Genomic DNA, 22,655 nt, shown 5'->3' on the forward strand with positions numbered 1-22,655 from the left:
CTGGTTTGCGGACTGTCAAACAGCATACACAGACTCCTGAAGGCAGACTTCCCTTAATAAAACATTGTCACTCTAGACATTAAGTTACGTTTTGCACTTGGCTGGCATTGTAAATATTCATAAAAGTTCATCTAATCTAGAAAGTTATTTAGGAGTGTAGACTAGACTAGATATAATCCCCAGTTCCCTAAGCAATCGTTTCCTTCCAATGTATTTCCTAAAAGTCAGTCACACCTTGGAGTAAAGCGATTTTCTTAATAGGACAGCACTTTCCCAGTGACAGTATCCCTAACACTCTATATTCTTCCTTGATATCCTCTGGGAAACATGGCCACAAAACACATTCAAACGAGGCAACCTCATGGTTTAAGATGCCAGCCATACACTTTGTTCCATTTGTTTTCTCCATTTCCTCTCGTCTTTCTCTACTTGTAAACTTTTGAATGCCAGGTAAAAATAATTTCAATAGTTTAGCTTTAACTACAAATGCATGATAAGTTTAAAAATTAAGCAAATTTTTAATGTGGCACATTGGTGTTGCTGCGCATTGGCCAACTTGAAAAACAAAGTAGAACATCTTGGGTCCAGTTTCAAGTTTTGACTCCAGTTAGTAGCTTAATTAATAAATGATAAAATAAATGGAAAAAAAAGAACAGGCTCTAAATCAACTATAAATCTATATCCTCCAAGACTTAGTGTAACTATTAACTCAAAATCTGTTTAAATAAAAATTAACAGTTGTAAGCATAAAAAAATTTTGCAGTAAATGAGCCATTTCCTTATAGCGCCATTATATTTGTTCAATTATTCCTCCCTACTGGAACTTTTTTCCTCAGCATCTGACATGTCCTGTTGGACAGGACTGGATCCTGTAATAAATGTAATAGCCAACATCTGGACACTGGGCATAACAAAGTCTTTTCTAAACCTCCATTATGGACGAGTTTACAATAAACTCTGCCCACAAAGTAGCTGTACCATATTACCCCATGAATAAGATACTGTTGCTCAACAAAAGGTAAAAGCAGGTCAAGATGCCGCTGCTGAGTGATAGAGATTGTTATTAAAATAATTTAGAGAAGGTAAATGACTTTAAATGAGATTCTGATAACACATGCAATGAACCAAGAGAGGCTCTAATGAAGGTGCATGAGGTAAGTCAGCTAAATATCAAATGTTGGCTTGAATAAGAACAAGACTCCCAAACCCGCTTCTCTTCATCTTTATCCCTCTGTGCCCTGGTCAGGCTGTGGATAGATGGAATGTGTGTAGGAGGGTTTCAAAGGCATCAGGTTGCCAGCTTGGAGCTTCCTCACAACCCCTAAAGCAAACCTGGAATGACAGTCACCTCCTAGCTTTTGTAGAGCCGCACTAGCAGAGGCATGACCTCACTGGCCACGTCGATCACAACAGGAATCTGATTTCCACTGCTTTCTGACAGGGTACTAAGTCATATATCAGAGTGACTGAAGCGACATAACAACAAAGCAGGCAAAGCTCAAAGAGGGCACAGAGAATGACATCACTGAGTATGTCACTGGACGTGGACGTGGCTTTGAACTGTCCCACTAGCAATTTATAATGTTGTTAATACTGTTAAGCTGCCCTTCTGTTTTTTGTCATTATATGTAATTGCTGTTCATGGGTATTAAGCTTCATAGTGTTATATCTTAATTAAAAAATATTTAATGTTCCTACTCATACAGGATGATGACAGCAATTTCCACATGGACTACATTGTTGCTGCATCTAACCTGAGAGCAGAAAACTATGACATCCCTGCAGCTGATCGTCACAAGGTCAGTGTTTTCACTGTGTGAAACATCTAATTGTATGTATACATAGTAAAAATAAATGAAAAATATGGACAAAGATCTAAGAGATGAAGCTGAGCCGAGGGGCGAATGAGACAAAACAGACCTGCCGACTGCTCCCCCTCCCTGTAGGTCATGTTTTTCCTAGGTGCTGCACACACCTGCCCTAAAGCCACAAAAACAGACCCCTCACCTATTGTTCACAGAGCAGAACTAATCACGGCACTTTACCTGTCGCCTGGGAGGTGACACCTGAGCCAGGCCTTGTACCAGCTGCCACAGTGACATACACAGCCAAGACATGGACATGGATGGGGGGGGGGGTTACCCCTAGGAGATGGGGGACAAAACAGAGTTTGCCTTGTGTAATCAGACATTTCCACATTTTGCGTCTTCTTTGCAAATAACTTCTCCTTTAGTCACAATTTAACCAATACATAATAAACATACAGTATATCAGTAATGCAAGACCACATGAGGGCTAGACTCTAATATATTTGTAACTGTCAAAGGTAAAAATACTCATCATGCAACATCATCAGTATATTGTATATATGTATGTATATACAGTTAGGTCCATGTTTTGTTGGACCAAGACACAATTTTTGTTGCTTTGTCCACTCAGTTCTGGAAAAATGTGACTAAATCTGAGCAGAGAGTAAAGACCAGTACATTTCAGAAATCATCCTGCTGCTTCTGTCAGCAGTCACATCATTAATCATCAATAGTGGCCCGGATCCACTGGCATCCATCCCTACCCATGAAATAACCTAGCCTCCATCATGTGTGACAGATAAGGTGGCATGCTCTGAATCATGAGCTGTTTCTCTCCTTCTCTATACTTTTGCCCTCCCATCACTCTGGAACAAGTTCATCTTTATGTCCATGTTTTTTTTTTCAGAACTGTGCAGGTTCTTTTAGATATTTTCTGGCAAAGTTTAATCTGGTTTCTTGTACAACCTTGTACATTATAAAGTTTTTCTTTAAAATTTGTGATTGGTGTATTTTGCTTTCTATTCAATTCAATTTTATTTATACAGCACCAAATCACAACAACAGTAGCCTCAAGACGCTTTATATTGTAAGGTAAAGACCCAACAATAATGCAATAAAGTGCCTCATATTAACCCTGGAGAACCCATGGGGTCAGAGCCGACCCCATTGGTTTTCTAGGGAAACCATGGGGTCAAATTTGACCCCATGGTTTCTCCAGGGTTAAAGTTGAAGTGAAAAGCTATAAAATACAAATTCAGCACTTTGAATCAACTTCAGATGTTATATCTGATTTATATGTCCATACGTAACAAGGGGACAGGTCTTAATTGACTGATAAGCCATGAAATTACTTGTAAACATACCTGTAACTAAAATAAAAGACAACTTCTAGTACTTCAGAACTAACAGAGTAAACGAATTAAGTTTCTTTCTACCAGTGAAATGTTGTAAAACACGAGTTTATATTTGTTGGATCACGTTAGGATTGTACTGAAAGTGACTGAAGATAACTGAAATATTTTCTTGCCACTACATGACACTGCGATGTGAAAGTGAACGTTCCACTGTCACCTTTGCAGAGTAAGCGCATTGCCGGAAGGATCATCCCTGCCATAGCCACCACGACAGCCGCGGTGGCAGGCCTCATGTGCCTGGAGCTGTATAAGCTGGTTCAGGGTCACCAAAAGATCAGCTCTTACCGCACGGCTTACATCAACCTGGCCGTCCAGTACTTTGTCATGTCCCAGCCGAGCCGGCCTCAGCAGTTTGAAGTGAGTAACAGCTCCATATGACCACAGCTTTATTTTAGTTATAGTGGTTTTAGGGAAGAGATCAATAAAGCTTTCAGTCACATATAGGACCTGAGTAAGGCACTTCATAAAGTCTGACAGACCCTTACTGTGTAACGTACTTTCATAATTTAAACCTGTCTATTTTGAGGATAAATCTGGTGGGTTCTTTGTAGATTCATGTCCTTCCTTTTTTAGTGGAAAGCATTAAGCCATGAATGAGTGCTCTCAGAGTAAAAACCCACTTTTGGCCCTCAGTATCTTGAATATACTGTAAGCCCATTCTTTAACTAGCTCAGTATAATCCTTAGCATATTTCAGTGCAGGCAAGGCATAAAACAGATCCATGCATGTTTGGACAAATTAAGTGAATTCAAAGCAACCCTATTCCCTGAAGTGTCCTTCTATGTGTCCTTCTGGGCTCAGTACCACATGCTAGACACATTTAAGGTCAGGTTTGAGAGAATATCATGCCAATTAATTTTACAGCACTCTTACATCTCACTGTAGGTCATCTCTGGAGGTAATCAAATACTAGACTGGAATGCTCCAGCTTTCCCACTCAGGGCACTAAACCTCTGACAGGGTCAGTAGTTGGGGTAACTGTGTCCTGTGGGGCTTGAGGGTACTCTGAGACATTGTGGGTCTGGTTTCAGCTTTGGTTACAGGGGAAAATTCAGCCTCTGCATAAAACGCTGTCATGATGACAGAAGCAGCTGTGACTTTTGGAGGTTTGGAGGTTCCAGACGTGCCTTCTTCCTCTCTCTGTTCTTACAGTTGTTGCCTGTAAATTTGTTGATGTTTGCATATACTTTTCTATTTTTTCATGCCTTCTGAAATTTTCTTAGATGTATTAACATTTCCAAAGCAGCACGGGACACTGGATAGAGTCAGTCATTAAAATAATCAGTCACAGTGACAGAGTAGCTGACATTATCCCAGCCAGAAGGTTTATTCAAGTATTCAAGTACTGAATCGGACAGATGGGCAGACATTAAATTTTTCAGACGCAGGCTCTTTCTTCATGGGTTGAGGCTCTGGGTTTTAAGCTTTTGTTTATTCAACAGAGGACCCAAAGGAGACAGGACACCCACAGCCAGAACAGCATTTTTAGAGTTAAAGATAAATCCTAAAGTAATACCGGAAGGCATTCATAAATCAGGAACACACATGCAATTATATGAGAAACAGAGAATGAGGGTTAGCTGCCAAACCTTCAGCCATATAATGTGGGACATAGTGCCAAAGAAAACATTTTGGTTTTTGTGATTACTTTAAATTCATAACTTATACCAAGCTTTGTAATTGATAGTCTCTCTTTATTTGTTTGTATTTACTCTTTCAATATGGCATCAATTCTAGTTTCTCATCCCTCTATTTATTGTAAAAATAGTTTGAATGTGCACATGTCATTATCATGAGTATATCAGCAACAACATATATTTTGACTAGTGGAAATAAATTGGATAATTTTATTTATGAGATTGTAATTGGCAAAGTTTTTATTAACTTTTTTAAGGGATCCTTATCACAACTGTTTATGTTATGGATTCATGAAAAGCCAATAATAATTTAACCTAAATATTGACACAGATTTTGGCCTCAGATATCCAGTATGAGACTAACTTAATCACCCGGGGTCAAAGGTCCAGGGTGTCTATTCCTTTGTTGATATATATTGATATTTTTTAACAAATTGATTCCCTGTAAACATCCCCTATGCATGAATGTGGTGTAGATATTATGTGACTAGTTAAAGAGATCACATAACATAAGATTTCTGAGTCCTGCAATCCTTGATTAACGCATTCATGTGCTGAAATAAATTAGTGTGGAAATATACATAAATGGTGTACATATAAATGATTTTAGATATTATAAATTAGACAACGACACAGAAGGCAAAGCCATTTCTTTTATATTCTCTTATCTCTCTAATCTAAGATTAGAGTTTTTGGGAGACAGCCTTTGAAGCAACTGCAGGCATGCAGCTGTTAAAAATCACTGATCAGACATGCAGTATTAAGGTCTCAGTTTACTTTTGCAATGGCTAAGACCTCTCCCCTTATGAGATCAGTCTCAGTTCATTAATATCAAGTAACAACAGTCACATCTTGCTGGTTGTGCAGGTGGACCACCCAGTGTTGTTCCAAAGTGAGGTTAATGACATTAATCCATTGCTAGATTCTGGGCAGTCATCATAACTTTACCTGTAGTGCCACAGTTCTGATCGCCTAAGTGCTTATGGAAAATGTGTTTTTAATGTGGTCATACACAGCTGTCACTAAATAACCCTTTAACTTAGCTCTTAAACTAAAATAAATGACTCCCAATGCCCCCATTGTCTTAATAATTTTCCAGGATTTCTTGCAGCTGTTTGGCGAAATATGAAAATTTCCTGGTATTTCCCTGCTGCTGTGCTCTGTATAGAGGTAGAGATATGTAAACAAGAGGTTTGTCCTTGTCTGCTCAACACTCTTTTGCGTAGCATTCCTCCCTATGTTATGTTTTTCAGTTGGGGAGACAAGGCCAAGACATCAAAGGCAGACCGAGAGTAACAAGTTCCTAAAACCTCTTTTACTAAAGGATCATAATATAATACAGCCATAGACTGCTGACTGTAATTAAAAGGTGCACATAGCCAACCATTAGTCCCATAAGTCCCACTGTGAAACCTCGAGCCAAGCATTTTGTGCATCGACAAAATGTATTGACATTTTTTTTAAACCAGACATGATGAGCAGCAGCAAGGTAGTTTTCACAAAGACTTCCATACAAGGAGACATTTTTGCAACCAAAGTAGTCTCTTTTTAGAGAAGCAGAAACATGTTTTTTATACTGTAAAAAATATGAGTTTTTCCATCTGTGTTCTGGTCCTAAAGCTGGCAGTGAACATGCCTGGTAAACACGAAATGTTTGCAGTTCCACAAAAATGGCAGAGTTGCTCACTAAAAAGGTCCCACTTTAGGTTCAGTCCTCCACCCAAGGACACTTGGCACACAGAGGAGCCAGGGATTGAAGGGCAAATACTCACACAACCCTTTCCACCAACTGAGCGACAGTTGTCCCATATAGTATAATCCATGCCAGCTCTCTCATTCAGTCAAATGTTGAATCAGCTCTGTGACTACCTCAGCTGCAAGTTTAAGGCCGCAGCAACAATGTCCTCTCTGTGCCCTTCACACAGAACAGTCAGCTGCAGCTGCAGACTATTTTCAAACATGCAGGGCCTAAAATGCCTGGAAATGTTTGCAAAAAATTTACGAAACGATAAAGACATGAAAAGCTTGTTGTTGCTTGTTGTTACCACCGCTATAGTCAGTCAGACAGTAATACATAGTAACTGCTGGCACCGTATTCATCTAATTATCACAGTGCTCGTAACTATCCACGTTACGGAAATAACTCTAGAGTGGACTGGCCTTTGCAATGACTTCATCGCCTTTCCCAAGCTGTACAAAGCAAAAGCTTCAATTTAAAGTTACACTAATCAACATTTTTACTTCCAAATTAATTGCAAACTTTTATTTGAACAGGGTTAACTTTTTTTCAAAGGAATAACCCACTGCTTTAGGGGGGGGGGGGGGGGGGTTCCTGTTTTTTTTTTTAATTTTACAAACCAAAGCCACCTTTACGTTTCACCTTCAAGGTTACAGTGGGGAGAGTTTTAGGGGCCAAAAAAACCAACAGTGATTAACTGGCTGTACTCTACCAACTCAGTGCCTCGCAAGTGGACCATTAAGAGATCAGTACTTCCCTTAATAGTTGGTGAGGCCAAAACAGATTTACTTGAACAAAACTTTAAAAAAAAATCATGTTGTCCAATGCATTGTTTGTAAACATATCAAACATAGTAAGTATATAGATGAATAATCAGTAGTAATAATAATTCTGCTTCCTAGGGACAAAAAAAAAAAAATCTAATTAAAACTATATACTCTTTGTTTCTAGTTGGACTCATTTTCTGAGATTTTCTGGTACTAAGTCATTAAAGGACATTTCAAGAGCAGCAAAGATTGATGAGTGCAGCTGTAACTGAGCTGCAGCCTCACTAAAATGCAGAGAAACATCACCTGAGGCAGGCAGAGGAGGACATGTTTCAGCTGTGTGTTAAATATCTCAATCTTCAACCCCTGTAGCACCTTGCCAACGCTCTATCAGAGTACGCTGTCTTTACTTGTCTGCTAGGATGCCTGGTAGTTGTGTTCCATGGAAATACTCCGTCTTACATGCCTGTGCACACATCCTCCACACTCTACTCCTAACTTTGTGCCCTTTCACGCTTCCTTGGTGCCCCACTTCCCCACTTTGCCCTTTCAGTCTCTAATTGAATTAGCAGAGTTGGAGGCAAGACTCTGGAGGCGCTCATCGGTCAATGGTCACACCGCTTCTTTGTTAATTACCTGCAGAAATGATGGTTATTTCCTGCCTTCACAGGAAGCAGTGCATTGAAACCAGATTTCCCAAAGAACTCTATGTAATCTTGCTGTCGGCAGAGAATCAGGAGGAGGCAAGGATTTTATGTCCATCTGCTCTAGTCTCTGTTTCTAATAAACCTTTTAGTCACAACTTACTTCTTTGTTTGGATTTAAAAATCTGAAAAAAGGAAGACTGTTTAAATTTGCTGAGTAGACATTGTGTCTGTTTATTTTTTTTAATTTTTTTTTAATGTAGAAAAGAAAACCCACGGCCAACTGATTTGTGATTTGAGCGTAATTGAAGGTCACACATCTGTCACACAAATAACAGGGAATGGCTTAAAGACAGAACAAGAACAACAAAGGAGGAGATTTGCCTCACATGTGGTTAAATATGTGTTGGTCTCCTTGGACTGTGCCAGTAAAGAAATGGGGTGAATATGATCCAAGGCCTTCTGGATTCCCAGAGGAGTGCAGAGGCCATTGTGCAGTTTGTAACTCAAGACCCAGACATGAATAGTGCTTGTGGGATAATGAGTAATCTGTGATCAACATATGCGGCTTGTGCCTTCTGTTGTTTTCCACGGTTTATTTGGAGGCAGTATTGTTTTGGTAGAATGCTGTTAAGTCAGATGTTTTCTCTACTGCATTGTACTGTTATTGTTGTGCGTTAGTTCCCCATCCATCTTCTCTTTCCCTTTTGTGTCATCAACAACGATATTGTGTCTTTGCACTGGTTGTTTATTTATTTAGCAACAGACGCAGATCAGATCAGACTGGATATAGCTGATCCAGAACATTGTTAAACACAGAGTGTAGGAGGTAATAAAAGTCGCTACCCAGATCTTTTATTTAGCACAGTGTGCGGTACAGCTCAAAACTCACAAAACTCCATTTATTCAAACTGATAAGCCATCAGTGTTCGATCTAGCTCAGTATTTTTCTCTTCCATACATTTTTAATACAGGGGCAATATGGCAGCTGCAATTCAACTAATTGTGTTCAAGTGTGTGTCGAAACTGCTGCGTCACTGGCTTTGATCTCCACCTTTCCTGCAGGATTTCAAAAACTCAGAATCTTTGAAAAGGTTGTGAATTGCTCATTGTCCACTCAAACTCTTCTGTGCAAATATTAAATTGTTTTGGATTTTAAATTGCAAATGTGGAGGACAGAATGCATGACTTTCTACGTGAAATGCGGCATAGAATTGTCTTCTTACGATTTTTGCAGATATTTGAAGATGATACAATCATTTTAGGATGAAAGAACTTTAGCTGTTTATACCTACATTCATTTCTACTTTTGAACTATTTCAGACTCGAATTTATAGATGAAATTATTTTATTAATAAACAGGAAAGATTTACTTTTCAACACAATTGTACAATCAATTAAATCAGTCATAGCTTTATTTATGAAGCACCTTTCAAGGATGTTGCTGCAGTTTAAAGTGCTTCACATATGAGTGATAAGCTGTTAATTAGACATAACACAGTTTAATAAAACAACAAGTTTCTGGGTTCAAATCCAGGCTTGGGGCTCTCTGTGTGGATTTTACATGTTCTCCCTGTGCTTTAGTGGGTTCTGTCCAGGTGCTCTTGTTCCAAAACATGCATGAGTTAGGTTAACTAGAGATTCTAAATTGGGCGTGATTTTGAGAATGGGTGCTTGTCTGTCTTTCTGTGTTAGCCCTTCAACAATTTGATGATCTGTCAAGCTGCCTCTACAAGCATTTTGTGTCCTGCATGTCAGAACTATCAGCAGATTCATGCTGGAGGACCTGAGGGGCTACATTGGGTAATGCACAGTGAGACTTATATGCTGGGGTAAGATCACGAAGTTCTTTTAAAACAAGTAAGATTATTTTAAATATGGAAACTGACAGGCAGCCAGTTTAAAGACTACTATGGTGTAATGTGCTTTCTCTTTTGGGTCCTAGTAAGCAGTTTGGCTGCCAAGTTCTGAATCACTTGTAGCAGATACTAGAATACATTGTATTGTATACAATACATTGTTTGATATAGAGAGATCAAATACCATTAGAGTAATCAGGCATACTAGATATAAAAGCATACCAGATATGAAAGCGTATGAATGTGTATCAGTTTCTCTGCATCACTCAGAGAGAGAAAAGGACGTAATTTAGCAGCAGTGCTCAGACAAACTGCAAAAAAACATCAAGAAAACAAACCAAGACCTAAATATCAGACTCTACAGGCCTCACTTGGTCATTTTTATATTTCACAACAGTGCAACTAGAAGAAGATGAAAACAGTATGGTTTGTTTGGAAGGGTTGCCAGAAGAAAGCATCTTCTCTCTTAAAAGAACATGGCATTACGACTAAGGTTTGCAAAGTTGCATCTGAACAAACTCCAAGACATCTGGAACAATGTACTTTTGACAGACACGACCAAAGTGGATATGCTTGGTCATAATGCACAGTCCCATGTTTGGCAAGAACCAAACACAGCATATCAGCACAAACACCTCATACCAACTGTCAAGCACGGTGGTGGAGGTGTGAGGATTTGGGGTTGTTTTGCAGCCACGGGATGTGGGCACCTTGCCGTCATTGAGTCAACCATGAACTCCTCAATATAACAAAGTGCTCTAGAGTCAAATCTGAGACCATCTGTCTGACAGCTAAAGCTTGGCTGATACTGGGTCATGAAAGCCATCTATAAATGAATGCCTGCAAACCTCAAAGAACTGAAGTAATGTTGTAAAGATGAGTGGGTTAATATTCCTTCAACGAAATGTGTGAGACTGATAAAGTCATATAGAAAACAGTTGCTTGTGCTGCTAAAAGTGATTCTACACCTATTGAGTCCTCTGAAAACTGGAAAACTTCACGTGACTGTAAATGTTAAAAAGTAGCAGCCTGAAAATCGATCCCTGAGGCGCCCCACTGTTTTCATTTATACGTTTGAGCAATATTAATATATATTCTCACAAATTATTTTCTACAAAGATCCATCATGAAAACAGAAAAATATTACAGTATTTGTCTTTATCCCTTTCTCCCATACTTCTTGGTAATCCATTTTTCCCATGTTCCAACTTCTGTTGGAAACTCTTTAAAGCACCAATACTGGTTGGAAATGACTCAAGATGAGTGCAGGTTTCTACACTTTTCATGAGGTTGTGAGTTTTTAAAATTTACCTATCAATTCACATCCTTCTTTTTCTTTCTTTGCCTTAATTGAACACAAGAAAACTCAAGAAAAAGCTAAGTTTAACTTAGATAACACTGAATGAGACCATCTCCCACGTTTCCCACGTAAGTAGTGGGTGTCTGCATGGCCCATTATCTGTAACATTTTGAAACCAGTGATTTGACATTTACACCCACTTTTTCATGCATCTTCCAGTGTAGCCATTCAGAACGACTATAAACACATCTGAATTCTAGCATGGTCAGACAGCATGTCTTGAGTACTTATTACTAAGCCATTCCCTCTTGTTACGTCATAAACAAAATGGTCTAATAAGGTCACAGGTGGCACATAAGTGGTTTTCCAAATTTTCACCTACTAATGATATCACCTACTACCTACTAATGAAAATAAGAAGTGTCTGACTGATTCAGATCGTGATTACTCAGTTGAAAGCTAACTAAAATAGATGAAAGAGGCTTTGTAATGGCCTAGTCTTCCAGTTGGTCGGGGATTACCAAAATGGCTATAATTCATACTACAAAGGAGTAAATGTCTATACCAAAAATTAGGAAATCCATCCAGCATTTGACTAAAAAACATGCATGACAAACACCTGACAGTTTGAGAAGAATTAGGATTAAGACTCAAAGGACATTGCATGTGATATTGGAGCCAGTGGGGCTTACAGGATTGAGCAAATGACCGATATCCTAAAAGGAAATTACTGGTGCCGTGGGTTCAATTCCAACATCGGATAAGAGGGAGATGCTTATTTAATGTCGTCAAGAGCCGAATGTGATATTGATCTATAAATATCAATACCTTGTTCCAGTAGCCAATACATGAAAACGTTGCATCATTACATACAGCATCACATCATGTAACCAAAGAGCATGACCTTTGATTTCTAAAGCTCAGATCAATGTTACAAATAAATACGTAGCAACAAAGGGCATGTTAATCACAGAGCCCAGGGCTGTATGCTGTTATTGAACTGATCCCTGTGATTTGCAGAGAGCTGTGTCCCATTACATGCCTCATACCAATAGTAAACATCGTGTTAGTTACAATATTATTCACAGAGTACGTTCATACATGCGTCTGTGCCTGTATGTTCATAGTAAGTAATGCAGTATTAAGTGCAAGACATCAAGAAATGGCAAAACTGAAATGTGCAGAAAGAAATTTGCACTTATTCCAAATGGAAGAAAATTATAATGCATATGCATGTCTCACAATCAGATGCATCCCTGTAAGGCATTTTAATTATAATCCATTGCATTATAAGTGGGAATCCATCAAACATCTGGTGTTTGAGTGTGTGTACAGGCTCCAGCACGTCAGTGGCCCATTTGTAAGAGTTTTATTGACTTAGTGCTTCTGCCCCAGGTCATTTTCAGTCAGGTGGAGTGCTGTTATCTTCTCATTGAAAGACAGTCACATTGAGATTCTGTTTGCTGTTTTACACGTCAATGGAAGCCTTTTCAAAGCTTCTCACTGCTTTTAGTCTGTGTGTCAAACTCTGCACTCTCCTGAGAAGAGTCTGATCGCTGCAGAGCTCCTACCCCCGCTCTGCCTTCACCGCCTTCACCGCCTTCACCGCCTTCACCCTCTATTTGTACCTCACAAGTTAGCTGTCAAAAAGGGACCTAAATTTAAAATAAAAAGGATCTTTAATACTAATGGAGCTTTAAAAAAAATTGCATGGGAATTGCATCAGGCTGGCATCCTTGTCTTCTCTCTGGGGTATGATAATTGAAGAGGGTTGGATAGAACAGTTGGAGGTCCCAGCCATCTGCTTCTTCACTGCAGCCTAAAGAAGAGTGGTGATCAATAGTGGTGAAGTAGCAGATGACACTTCCAATCAAACAAAGGGCATATTTTACATAACAGTACTGTTGTCCCACTAAAGAAAACAGGAAAACGAACAAAACTGTTTCTGATGTCACATTTTTTTAAAGTTACTGTTTCAGTTTACACTAAATCTGGAACCATGTGGCATGCTTATCTTTCAGTCTTAAATGCTAAAATGGACTGAAGGACTCAGTGTCACCAAAACGATGTTAACTGGGAGATTGTTTTCTGGTTTCATAGAAACATTGTATAAACAAGCCTTAGTGGAAGAATTTCCACTTTACAACTGAGTTTTTGGTTTTTAATGTTATTATATGATTGGTCATGTGTCATTTCAGTCATTTTGTCATTTGGTTTTGTGCTATAAGAATAATCTACTGAAAGATGCTGCCTATTTTCACTATTTTAAGTCTCACACGTGCTCACTGGTCATACAATAATGACTGTATGTTTGTATGTATGTTTGTGTCTCATCCTGGATGAATGGACCAATCTCGTTGAAACTTTCTATAGTGAGCATCAACATCTATATGGCGTATACAGATATTTTATAAAAATACTACAGTCCCGTGTATTTGTACATTTGACAGTTCAGTTGAGCACTGCATGGCCACCTTACAACTGCGTTCACCACGTGGTTATTTGTAATTTAGTGCCTGCATGCTGCGTTTGTTTAGTTTGTGCACATTCTTAGTTTGATACGATATGTATTTTAACGCTCAGCAAAAATTTTCAAGCATCAAGTTATCAAAGTAGGCCACTATAAAAACGTAAAGTCTAGAAAATAGTGCTGCAGAGCAAACGACAACAATGTAGAGATAAGAAAAGGAAGTCTGAATGATCATCATCATGTCAGGAGACAGTTTATGAAGCAACGCATTGGATATTAGTTGATCAGTAATAAAATACTATATATTGATATGATATTAATATTTATATTGTTCAATAAATGACATTTAAGAAAATTGCTATATTATTACAGTCAGGATATAGATCTGAGCTAACACCAAAGCCCCGCATGTAGCGCTGGGTGTTAGCTAGCATCACTGAATGATTTTTACATTTTCGAGAAAATGCATTTTACCTAATCTTAAAATTTAACTTCCTGTCTACCAGAAAAGACCTATGATATGACCTATATGACCTATGATCTACATAATGGTTATTATGAATTCCATATAGCTGAAATCTTCTTATTTCAGCTGGTCAGATTTTCAGATTTTATCCCTAGCATCCTCCTATGTTACACTAAACCTCTATATTGCTTCCTTCACTGCGTCTATAAACCTTCTCTGAAATCTTCCTCTTTCCTACCTGCCTGGCAACTCCATCTTCAACATCTTTTGTCCAACATATCCACTATCCCTCCTCTGCACATGCCCAAACCATCTCAGTTTTGCCCCTTTAGGCTTTTTCCAAACTGCTTAGCCTGATCTATCCCTATATCCTATGATTTCTAATCCAATTCCAATAAAAGTCTTAGCATCTTCACCTCTCCAGACCATACACCATAGAAGACCTCAATACCATCTTGTAAACCTTACCCTTCACCCTTCTTGCTATCCTTCTGTCACAAATCACCCTTAACAAAAACAAAAAACAAATATATGCATAAACTGCAGTTAATATCACATTCAGTAATCATCAGCAGCGGAGAGCAATTTGACCTTCAGGTTCATTTAAGAATGTATCTAGAACATTGGATCTTATTGAAATGCTACCAGAATGTCTGTAAAAGGAAAGCTACAAGAAGCTTAAAGAGATCAAGATGAAAATGTGATCTAAAGAGACCACACAGATCCTCCATCTGCCTCCTCTAAAGCTCTCTTTGAGGGCCTCTAAAGGAAAATAGATGCCTTTGAAGAAACAGGCCTCAAGCCTCAATGGGTTGTAAAAATATTTCCACTGTTGGGATTCTTGCCAGCAAATGAAGCTGAGACAGGAGCGTGCCTGTGCAGAAGTGGTTCTTGTGGCAGGCTGAAAGTAGGAGGGCTTATCAAAGTTTTCATACTGGTCACTGGTCGCTTCCTGTCTCCGAAAGTGCTCATTGTCTCAAAGGGCAAGATTGAAATAGACATTATGAACAACACATTATGATTTTTCTTCAAATGCTTGGTTCTGTTCACAATAACCAGCAAAAATGTGCTTCAGTTAGATTGGGATTCATTTTACCTCCTTATCAGGTTCATGAGCTAAACTTCCTCAGACTGCACTCCTGCTCTCATATCTGTAGATGGAGGCATCTATTTTTGGGCTCCATCCATCTATGCATGCATATGTTATCACAAAAGACTGTATTGTGTATCATGTCATATGTTGTTAACAGCCCTGTTAACAGTGACTAAAACCAAAACATGTAATCTAGAAAACAAGCAAACAAAATAGAAAAAGAAAACACTCATTTTTGTTTAGTGATATTAAGCCTTTGATTGTTGGGTCAGATTTTGGAAATCTTGGTCTACTTTTGTGGGTTTTTTTGTCCTTTTTAAAGAGTCAAATACTGTGCTGACTCACTTGAAATAACACTTTGTGAGCCAGGTCCTTCTGACCTTTTCATGTCAGTCTGCAAAGTGTACGCACAGAAAAGTAGCTCACATTCACTTTGAGATGGCTTTTAATTTCCCACTTGCTTACATGTATTGCTAAAAGGTCATTTTTGTCTGTAAGCCATATTGATGTCAGTACTCACCTATGTTTATGTGATAATACACATTTATATCTTATGGAATCAGCTGATTACATTTAATATTATTAAGGGGGTGAGGATTTATATATTGTGTGTGTTTTTTTTAATCCCACGTTCAGTGTGTGTATGATTTTGGCACTGTATGTGGCCTGTTTTCACATAGATAAAATACTGTCTGTCAGGAAGAGAAGGGGGGATCACTGGGCTTCCTGTCAACAAGAGGAAGCAGCCTGCACGTTTGGCTGTTAATGTCAGATGTTGGGGAACTTCATATCTGAACGTGCACGGAGAGAGAATTTACATCATGCATTGTAGTTAATTATGGAGAAGTCACAAACACTGATGGAGTATTTGAGAAAAGCTTCATTTCATTAAACCAAAAACAACCTCACAGACTGTTTGAAGGGCTCTGTAGAGTGAGAATGAAAAGCAGGGGGAGGACAGATCAGAGCCAGAAATACTACACATGAAGCAAGTCTGGTTTTGTTCTGGAAAACATGCTTCTTTCAAGTTTTATGGGGAGGTTTGAAGCTCTTTATAATAAAAAGACTATAGAGCAGATGAAAAAAAATTATATACTGTATTTTCACCATATTTTCATCAATTTGAATTTATGTCCCTCAGGCTGATGAAATAACTATTTGCTTCGTTCTCATCTTCTGAAGTTAGACTGCACACAACAGCTTAGTTTGTACCACATACAACAATAGACACACCGCAGTAAACCTAAAAGCACACTTATAACCAGTATTGAATCCTTAATAAAGTGGTTTTTGAGGTTCGACAACCTGATACTCAACTACAAGTCTCAACTGAATATGTGCAGCTGTGATAAACCACCAAGCAACACTTGGGAGGAATTTGTCATTTGCACTATTCTCAACATAACAGGAGGGCTGTCAGACAGTAATTCTAAACTCTAACCTCAAGACGACCTTTCCCAGCTTTTATTGTATATACACTATCCACTATAAGTGCATGCAGTTTAATTATAACCACTTCAGAAGTGCAGCTAAAAGTCTCTTAACAGTGTCCCCAGTCTGGCAGTTCAGTTTAAGACAAAAACAATAACTTTCTGATCCACATTTCGTTTGGTTCCCCAGAAAGACCTGTTTTGTGGGGGCATTTTTGTTTTTATTGCAGAAGTTCCATGACAGAAAGATACTGCATTTGTGCTTGTGGGAAACCGTTTGTAATTGTTTCCAGCAGCCTGTTAGTTTCCAGCATTCTCGTTTATTTTTTCACTCCTGTTGTACTATGAATAGTTGACGTCACCATGGTAGCTGATTGGCTTTTAGTTCCCCCCCAGAGTTGGGTGACAGACTTGCGAGAGAGGAAAGGAGGAGTGAGAATGAAAATAGACTGCATGCCTGCTTTGCATTGTGTATAAAGAGCAACTGCACACAAAAGCATAGGTACACTGAACACACACGATCTACTTTACAGTCCAACAGTGATGTTGCATGTGCAAGGTCATAAAAGAATCCTACTTTTCTTAGATGTGTTCAGGTTCTAGTTCTTGTTCTTTCCGTGGATAGTTTAGGATCGTACTAACAATTGATGCTAGTCACACGTTAACATAAGCTGACATGTCCACCCTTATGATGCACATCTTGCAAACGAAATGCAAGAAAGCATTTTAACTGCTCAAATAGAGTAGAAAAGTATTTAACTATTAGTCCATTTACAAAAGTGTGCTTTGTCTGAAAACTGGGACAAAGGACATCGACATCACGTCCAGTGAGACTTGGGTAAAAGTATGTCTCGAGTGTGTCTCCATAACCTCAAACCTCATAAGTGGTGGGAGTTGTAAGGGCTAGTCAAAAAGTTCCCCTTGGCTGCTGAAGCAGAGATAATTGGACCCAGGTTCAGCCAGAGTTTTGGTATTCTCAGCTCGAGCCAACTTTTGATCTTCACAACTTCTCCTAGCAGACAGCGTCTGTATGTGAGCAGAGTCGACTGACTACGTGACATGTTTAGACTTAATTTCTGCATGTGAGGATTTCTGATCCATTTCCACCAAGTGATGTTTTTTTCCCTTAGATCTTGCATATGTGGATTATCATGTTTAGGGTACGCATATAGCGCCAAGTGATGAACAATAGGTCCAGTGGCAAATGCATTGTTTATGCTTACAAGGGTTTAATTAATCTGTCTCAATGTGCAAAGTCAAAGATTAATCCTATTGACCTTATAAATAACTTAATTTACAATCTGATCCCATGAGAAAGCGAGGGGTTTGAAGGCAGTGCCTTTTGTTTTTGGCCTCTGTTGTATTGTAGGCTGTAAAATTAAAATCAGATCAATCATTTCACTTTGGCCACTGCTCAATATAATGATATAATACCAGCAAAACTATTAAAATTCCAATTTGTTTTAGTTTATTGTCTTAAGTGCCAATTAACTCAACCTTAATGTGGCCATTTAAGGACATTTGGAAAGGTTGCCGATCAAATTGTGCAAATATACCTTGAATATCCCTAAGGCACGGTCCTTACAGTGGAAATAAGAAGAGTTCAAACAATGGATGTCTTTATACTTAGACTCAAAAACTTCAGGAAATTGAGAAAGAAAATAGTCCCTCAGATTTAAAATGTCAACAAAGTGAAGTACAATCTGGCAGTCTGTGCAGAAATTCCCATGTTGTTTCTCTTGCAACACATTTATATTCACACATATTTTTTAGATTTATTTTTTACTTTTATAAAGATGCAAACACACAACATCACATGGATGAATGTAGATTCTACTGGTGCAGATCATAAACTGTGAAGTTTCAAAGATGTAACTTGAGAAAAGTGCCCTTCATCGTATATGAGGAAGAAGCTTCTTGACCTTAGTGTGGCCGGTTCTAGAGTGCTGATTGTTCTCAGCTGCTCTACCAATGAAAAATGCAGTCTCTCTGTCTTTGAGCATGCAGGACTCTTGTTATGGACTTAACCATTTTCTGCACATCCCTCACAGCAAGCAGTACTTTGTCTGTCATCTTTGTCCGTGTGAGTGTTGCTGTACGTAATATGTCTATCATCAGGTTGCAGGAAAGAAATTCAGCCTGTGGGATGACTTCCTCGTTGAGGGCAGAAGAAGTGGTCAGCAGGAAATGACCTTGGAGGATCTGTTCCAGTGTATCAGGGTATGGCCTTCTTATTTCTTTCAGCAAGGAAACACACTTTCTTCACAGCGGGTGCTGCTGAGTACACACATGATCTTTTTTTTATTAACCTTTCCACCCCTCTACACAACGTCCATTATATATCCAGTATAACCTGACTTGCTATTTTACATTTACCCTCTCAGAGAAATAAAAATTACAGTGAATAAGCATTAGAGAATAAAAATCTTCTTGCTGTTGAAATTTGTAGTGGATTAAAGACTGGCTTTGATAAGTAAACAGGTAATTGCTCCTTTTATTACTAAAACAATACTTTTGAAAATAAGATCTACAAATTCATGCAGTGAACAGTTTAACTGAAAAGCTTGTCATAACTGTTGCATTTTCCTGTTTCTGCACTGTTTTTGTCACAGTTTTTGTACCTTTTAAGTCCTCTCAGCAGTTCAGATTAGAGCTGTGCTTTGGTTGAAGGCAACTTTGACACTGTTGTACTTTAACCACGGTCTGGGTTGTCCATCTTATCACCAGTAACAAAAGACAAGAGCAGCATGTGATACTGAATTCAGTCCTCTACTGTGAAGAATGGCAAGCCATTTAATTTCAGGATGTCACTTCCATCCCAGATAGAGTGGTACAGCTGACTGTTGACCTGAATGTCGTATCCTAGAATGCAGTGATGGAAAACCCATCCTTAACATCCCATTGTAACTCTTCCTGTTTTCAGTGCGATCTTTATTACTTTTCTACACTGTACGTTTGATCTCTGAGTCACTGTCTTCATCATACGTATGAGATATGTTTGTTTCAACCAGAACATCTGAGCACAGCACACCCAGCCTATTTGTTAGGTGCTTGCAATCTTGCTCTGAACAGACATTTGGTTTATTGATGGTGTTGAATTTATTTTTTCTGAGGAAGCAAAGAGAAACTAAATTGGCACGTCTTCTCAGAGCTCCAGTTGTTTCTTTTAACCTTTTAACCACTGGGTTTCCTTAGTTTGCTTGTGGAGTTTTCTGAACTGCTGCAGACTTACAGCTCTGCAGACTGGTGTCCTTGCAGAAGGACATCAGTCTTTGTTACTGCGTGCACTCTATCTGTGTTTACTGTCATGGCTTATTGTGCTTATTATACTGTACTACAGATTTAATCTTGACTATTTGTCTTTGTGCAGGAAAAGTGCAACTTGAATGTCTGCAGTCTTTTCTATGGGAATTCTGTCTTATTCAATGGACACAAAGAGAGGCTGAAGAAGAGGTATGTCTTAAAACACAGATACAGTACAAACTGCCCATCACTACCTTTACGTGACCTTTGCTGCACATATAAACAGTCACAATAAGCAACAGTCTCCTGTTTGTTTAGAGGCTAATGAGGTGTTTCCTCCTAGCCGGTGAGGAGAGAGCATGTTGACACACTAACACGCATCACTAAACACAGATGACTGAAACTCCTCCTTGGGTTTCCTTCTGTTTGTTGAGGAAAGACGTTAAAGAATAAAATGAGCGTGACATTCTTTTTCTGCGTTTTAGAAGAAGCTATGGTATTTGACCCATTCAATGCTGCAGCAAATTAAAGGCATGTTTCATTAGCTTTCATTAGGTGTTTGAAATAAATCAGATGACTCGTGCTGCAAACTCTCCTTATCAGTTAAATAAAGACCCTGCAGGATTTTTCGATTCCTTGAAGAGAGTAGGAGGGAAATGTAATAAATCACTTTTCACCTCCAAACTTTACAGGCAATGGCTCACTGGGTAAACTGAAACATTCGATTATTAGTCCCGTCTGCCAAAATAATATTGTGAGTACTGGAAGCTCAAGTCTCTGGGGAGCTGGTGTTGTTGTTATGATTAGGTTAACCCACAGGGAGAGAGAGGTGCAGACTGCGGGCCATGTGGACAGCAGACCATACAAGATAAATGTCCTCTGGAGTATTCACTTCCTGTGCAGTCACCCTGTCCAGAGCTTCCTATGTTGGACCAGTGAAAAGGGAACATAAAAACTTGGACAATGCATTTGTTATTGGGGTTAATTTTCTTCTATCTGCTAGTTATTAGTTATGTTTAAGATTTTTCATGCAATGTAAAGCCATGTGGAGATATATACTACAAAAGAGGTATTAGTAGGAGCACCTGATTAATAGTGAGAATATGCAGTTGTTCAACACAAACTTTGATTTCCACATTATTATTTAGAATAGCTTATGATTTATTTATTTTATTTTTTTGCAGGGTGTCTGATGTAGTGAAGGAGGTAACAAAGGAAGACATCCCTCCACATAAGAAGATGCTGGAATTAATCCCGTCATTTTCTGAAGACGAGGACTGCGAGTCAGTCCCAACGATCAGATACCTTTACTTGTGATACCATCGGCACAGTTTCAGTATATATGAGTTTCATGGATCTGCTGCTGTGTAACAAGGGGAATTCTCAGGATCTAACATCTAAAAATGAACAGATTTTATTACCCGAGCTTGATATTTGAATGATTTTCTTCTACGTTTTTATTCCTCGTGTTTTTAAATTATTGAAATGGCATGATTTTTGTTAGACTGCATTCTTTGTTGTGTTAATGATCTATGTTTAAAAAACACTGATATATCGATTTATAAATCATTTTACGGAAAATGAGGAATCTTGGCAAAGTGCACTCTTTTACCTAAAGTTTTGAGAAGTCGTGAAGTTGCAAAGACATACATGATAGATCTCTCACTACTGGGCCAGTGTTGGTAATTTGGCTTAAGTTAAGGTCATGCTGTGCAAAGTGTTTATGGATATGGAAGATATACTGCCATATGTTCAGAGTGGAGAAGCCAAAGTCATTTAGCAGGATTTCATCTGTCCTCAGCATGCTTCTGTACATTCCCCGCCCCTTTCTGCAGCCTCAATGTTTCACTCCACACCCTCGCATTAACAGGCTGACATTATTAGCACGCTCTTGATGCTCTTGTCGGAATTTGATTTATATAAAGTGAATCAGCTCTGTAATTTTCTCTGCAACTACTTAATATATGTCTTCAACTTTACCTTGTAATTTGCATGATGATACAATTTGCGATTACATTCAGTTGGAACAATAAAATGCCTCTTTGAGGAACAAGTTATTTCTGTGTATTTCATGAACAGACTTCAGTTCCCCAACCATCATTTAAAATGTTCTTTCTCTGCTGGTATTGTGCATGCAGTACTGTGCAAGTCTCTTGAGCCACCTCGCATTTCTTTATATATATTGTTTCCGAGGAGCCAGATGTTCTCCAAATTTTCAAAGTTGCCTTGAGTAATAGTTCTTCAGGCTTTCTGAAGAGTTTTTAATTGGACATTGGATGCCTTTAACTCATTTTTAATTTTGTCCTTGACTGTTTTAATCCACATTACACTAATGTATGACCTATTTCAGCATAAAAAGGCACCTAACTCATTGGATAAACTAGGATAAACTAGTGTAGTGCCTACATATAACTGACAACTTAGCAAAGAAACAATTTCAATTGTATCTTTAGGCACTTTAGATACTAGCAGATTGTTGCAAACACAAAAAACATTTTGGTGTTTTTTGAATCTATGAAACAATGGCAACAATCATTCATTTGACATTAATGAAATTTTGCCCCAGCAAGAAGATTCCTGAAGAGCGTCTTGATGCATTCTCAGTCATCCAGGTAAGTAACTCAAAAGTTGATTCTGTTCATCTGGACGTAGCGTTTTCAGTGGGAGAAACATTTCGTCACTCATCCAAGTGACTTAGATGAGTGACGAAATGTTTCTCCCACTGAAAACGCTACGTCCAGATGAACAGAATCACCTTTTGGAGATTCCTGAAGAGAAATTAGCT

The 22,655-nt window shown here is 38.6% G+C and overlaps 1 protein-coding gene across 1 annotated transcript in view; it reads left to right on the top strand.

Annotated features, from left to right (window-relative positions):
- The window catches only part of uba7 (ubiquitin-like modifier activating enzyme 7), a 32,572-nt gene extending 10,645 nt beyond the window's left edge, over positions 1–21,927 (top strand). Inside the window, exons 20-24 of the mRNA XM_040001993.1 lie at positions 1,707–1,799; positions 3,389–3,580; positions 18,746–18,847; positions 19,998–20,080; positions 21,055–21,927. Of these exons, the coding sequence (XP_039857927.1) occupies positions 1,707–1,799; positions 3,389–3,580; positions 18,746–18,847; positions 19,998–20,080; positions 21,055–21,187 (603 nt within the window). The 3' untranslated portion in view covers positions 21,188–21,927. The remainder of the gene's footprint in view (positions 1–1,706; positions 1,800–3,388; positions 3,581–18,745; positions 18,848–19,997; positions 20,081–21,054) is intronic.
- The last annotated feature ends 728 nt before the right edge of the window (positions 21,928–22,655 follow it).

This window comes from Simochromis diagramma, unplaced genomic scaffold, assembly GCF_900408965.1.
Source record: "Simochromis diagramma unplaced genomic scaffold, fSimDia1.1 OVJJ01000320.1, whole genome shotgun sequence".
NCBI lineage: Eukaryota > Metazoa > Chordata > Actinopteri > Cichliformes > Cichlidae > Simochromis > Simochromis diagramma.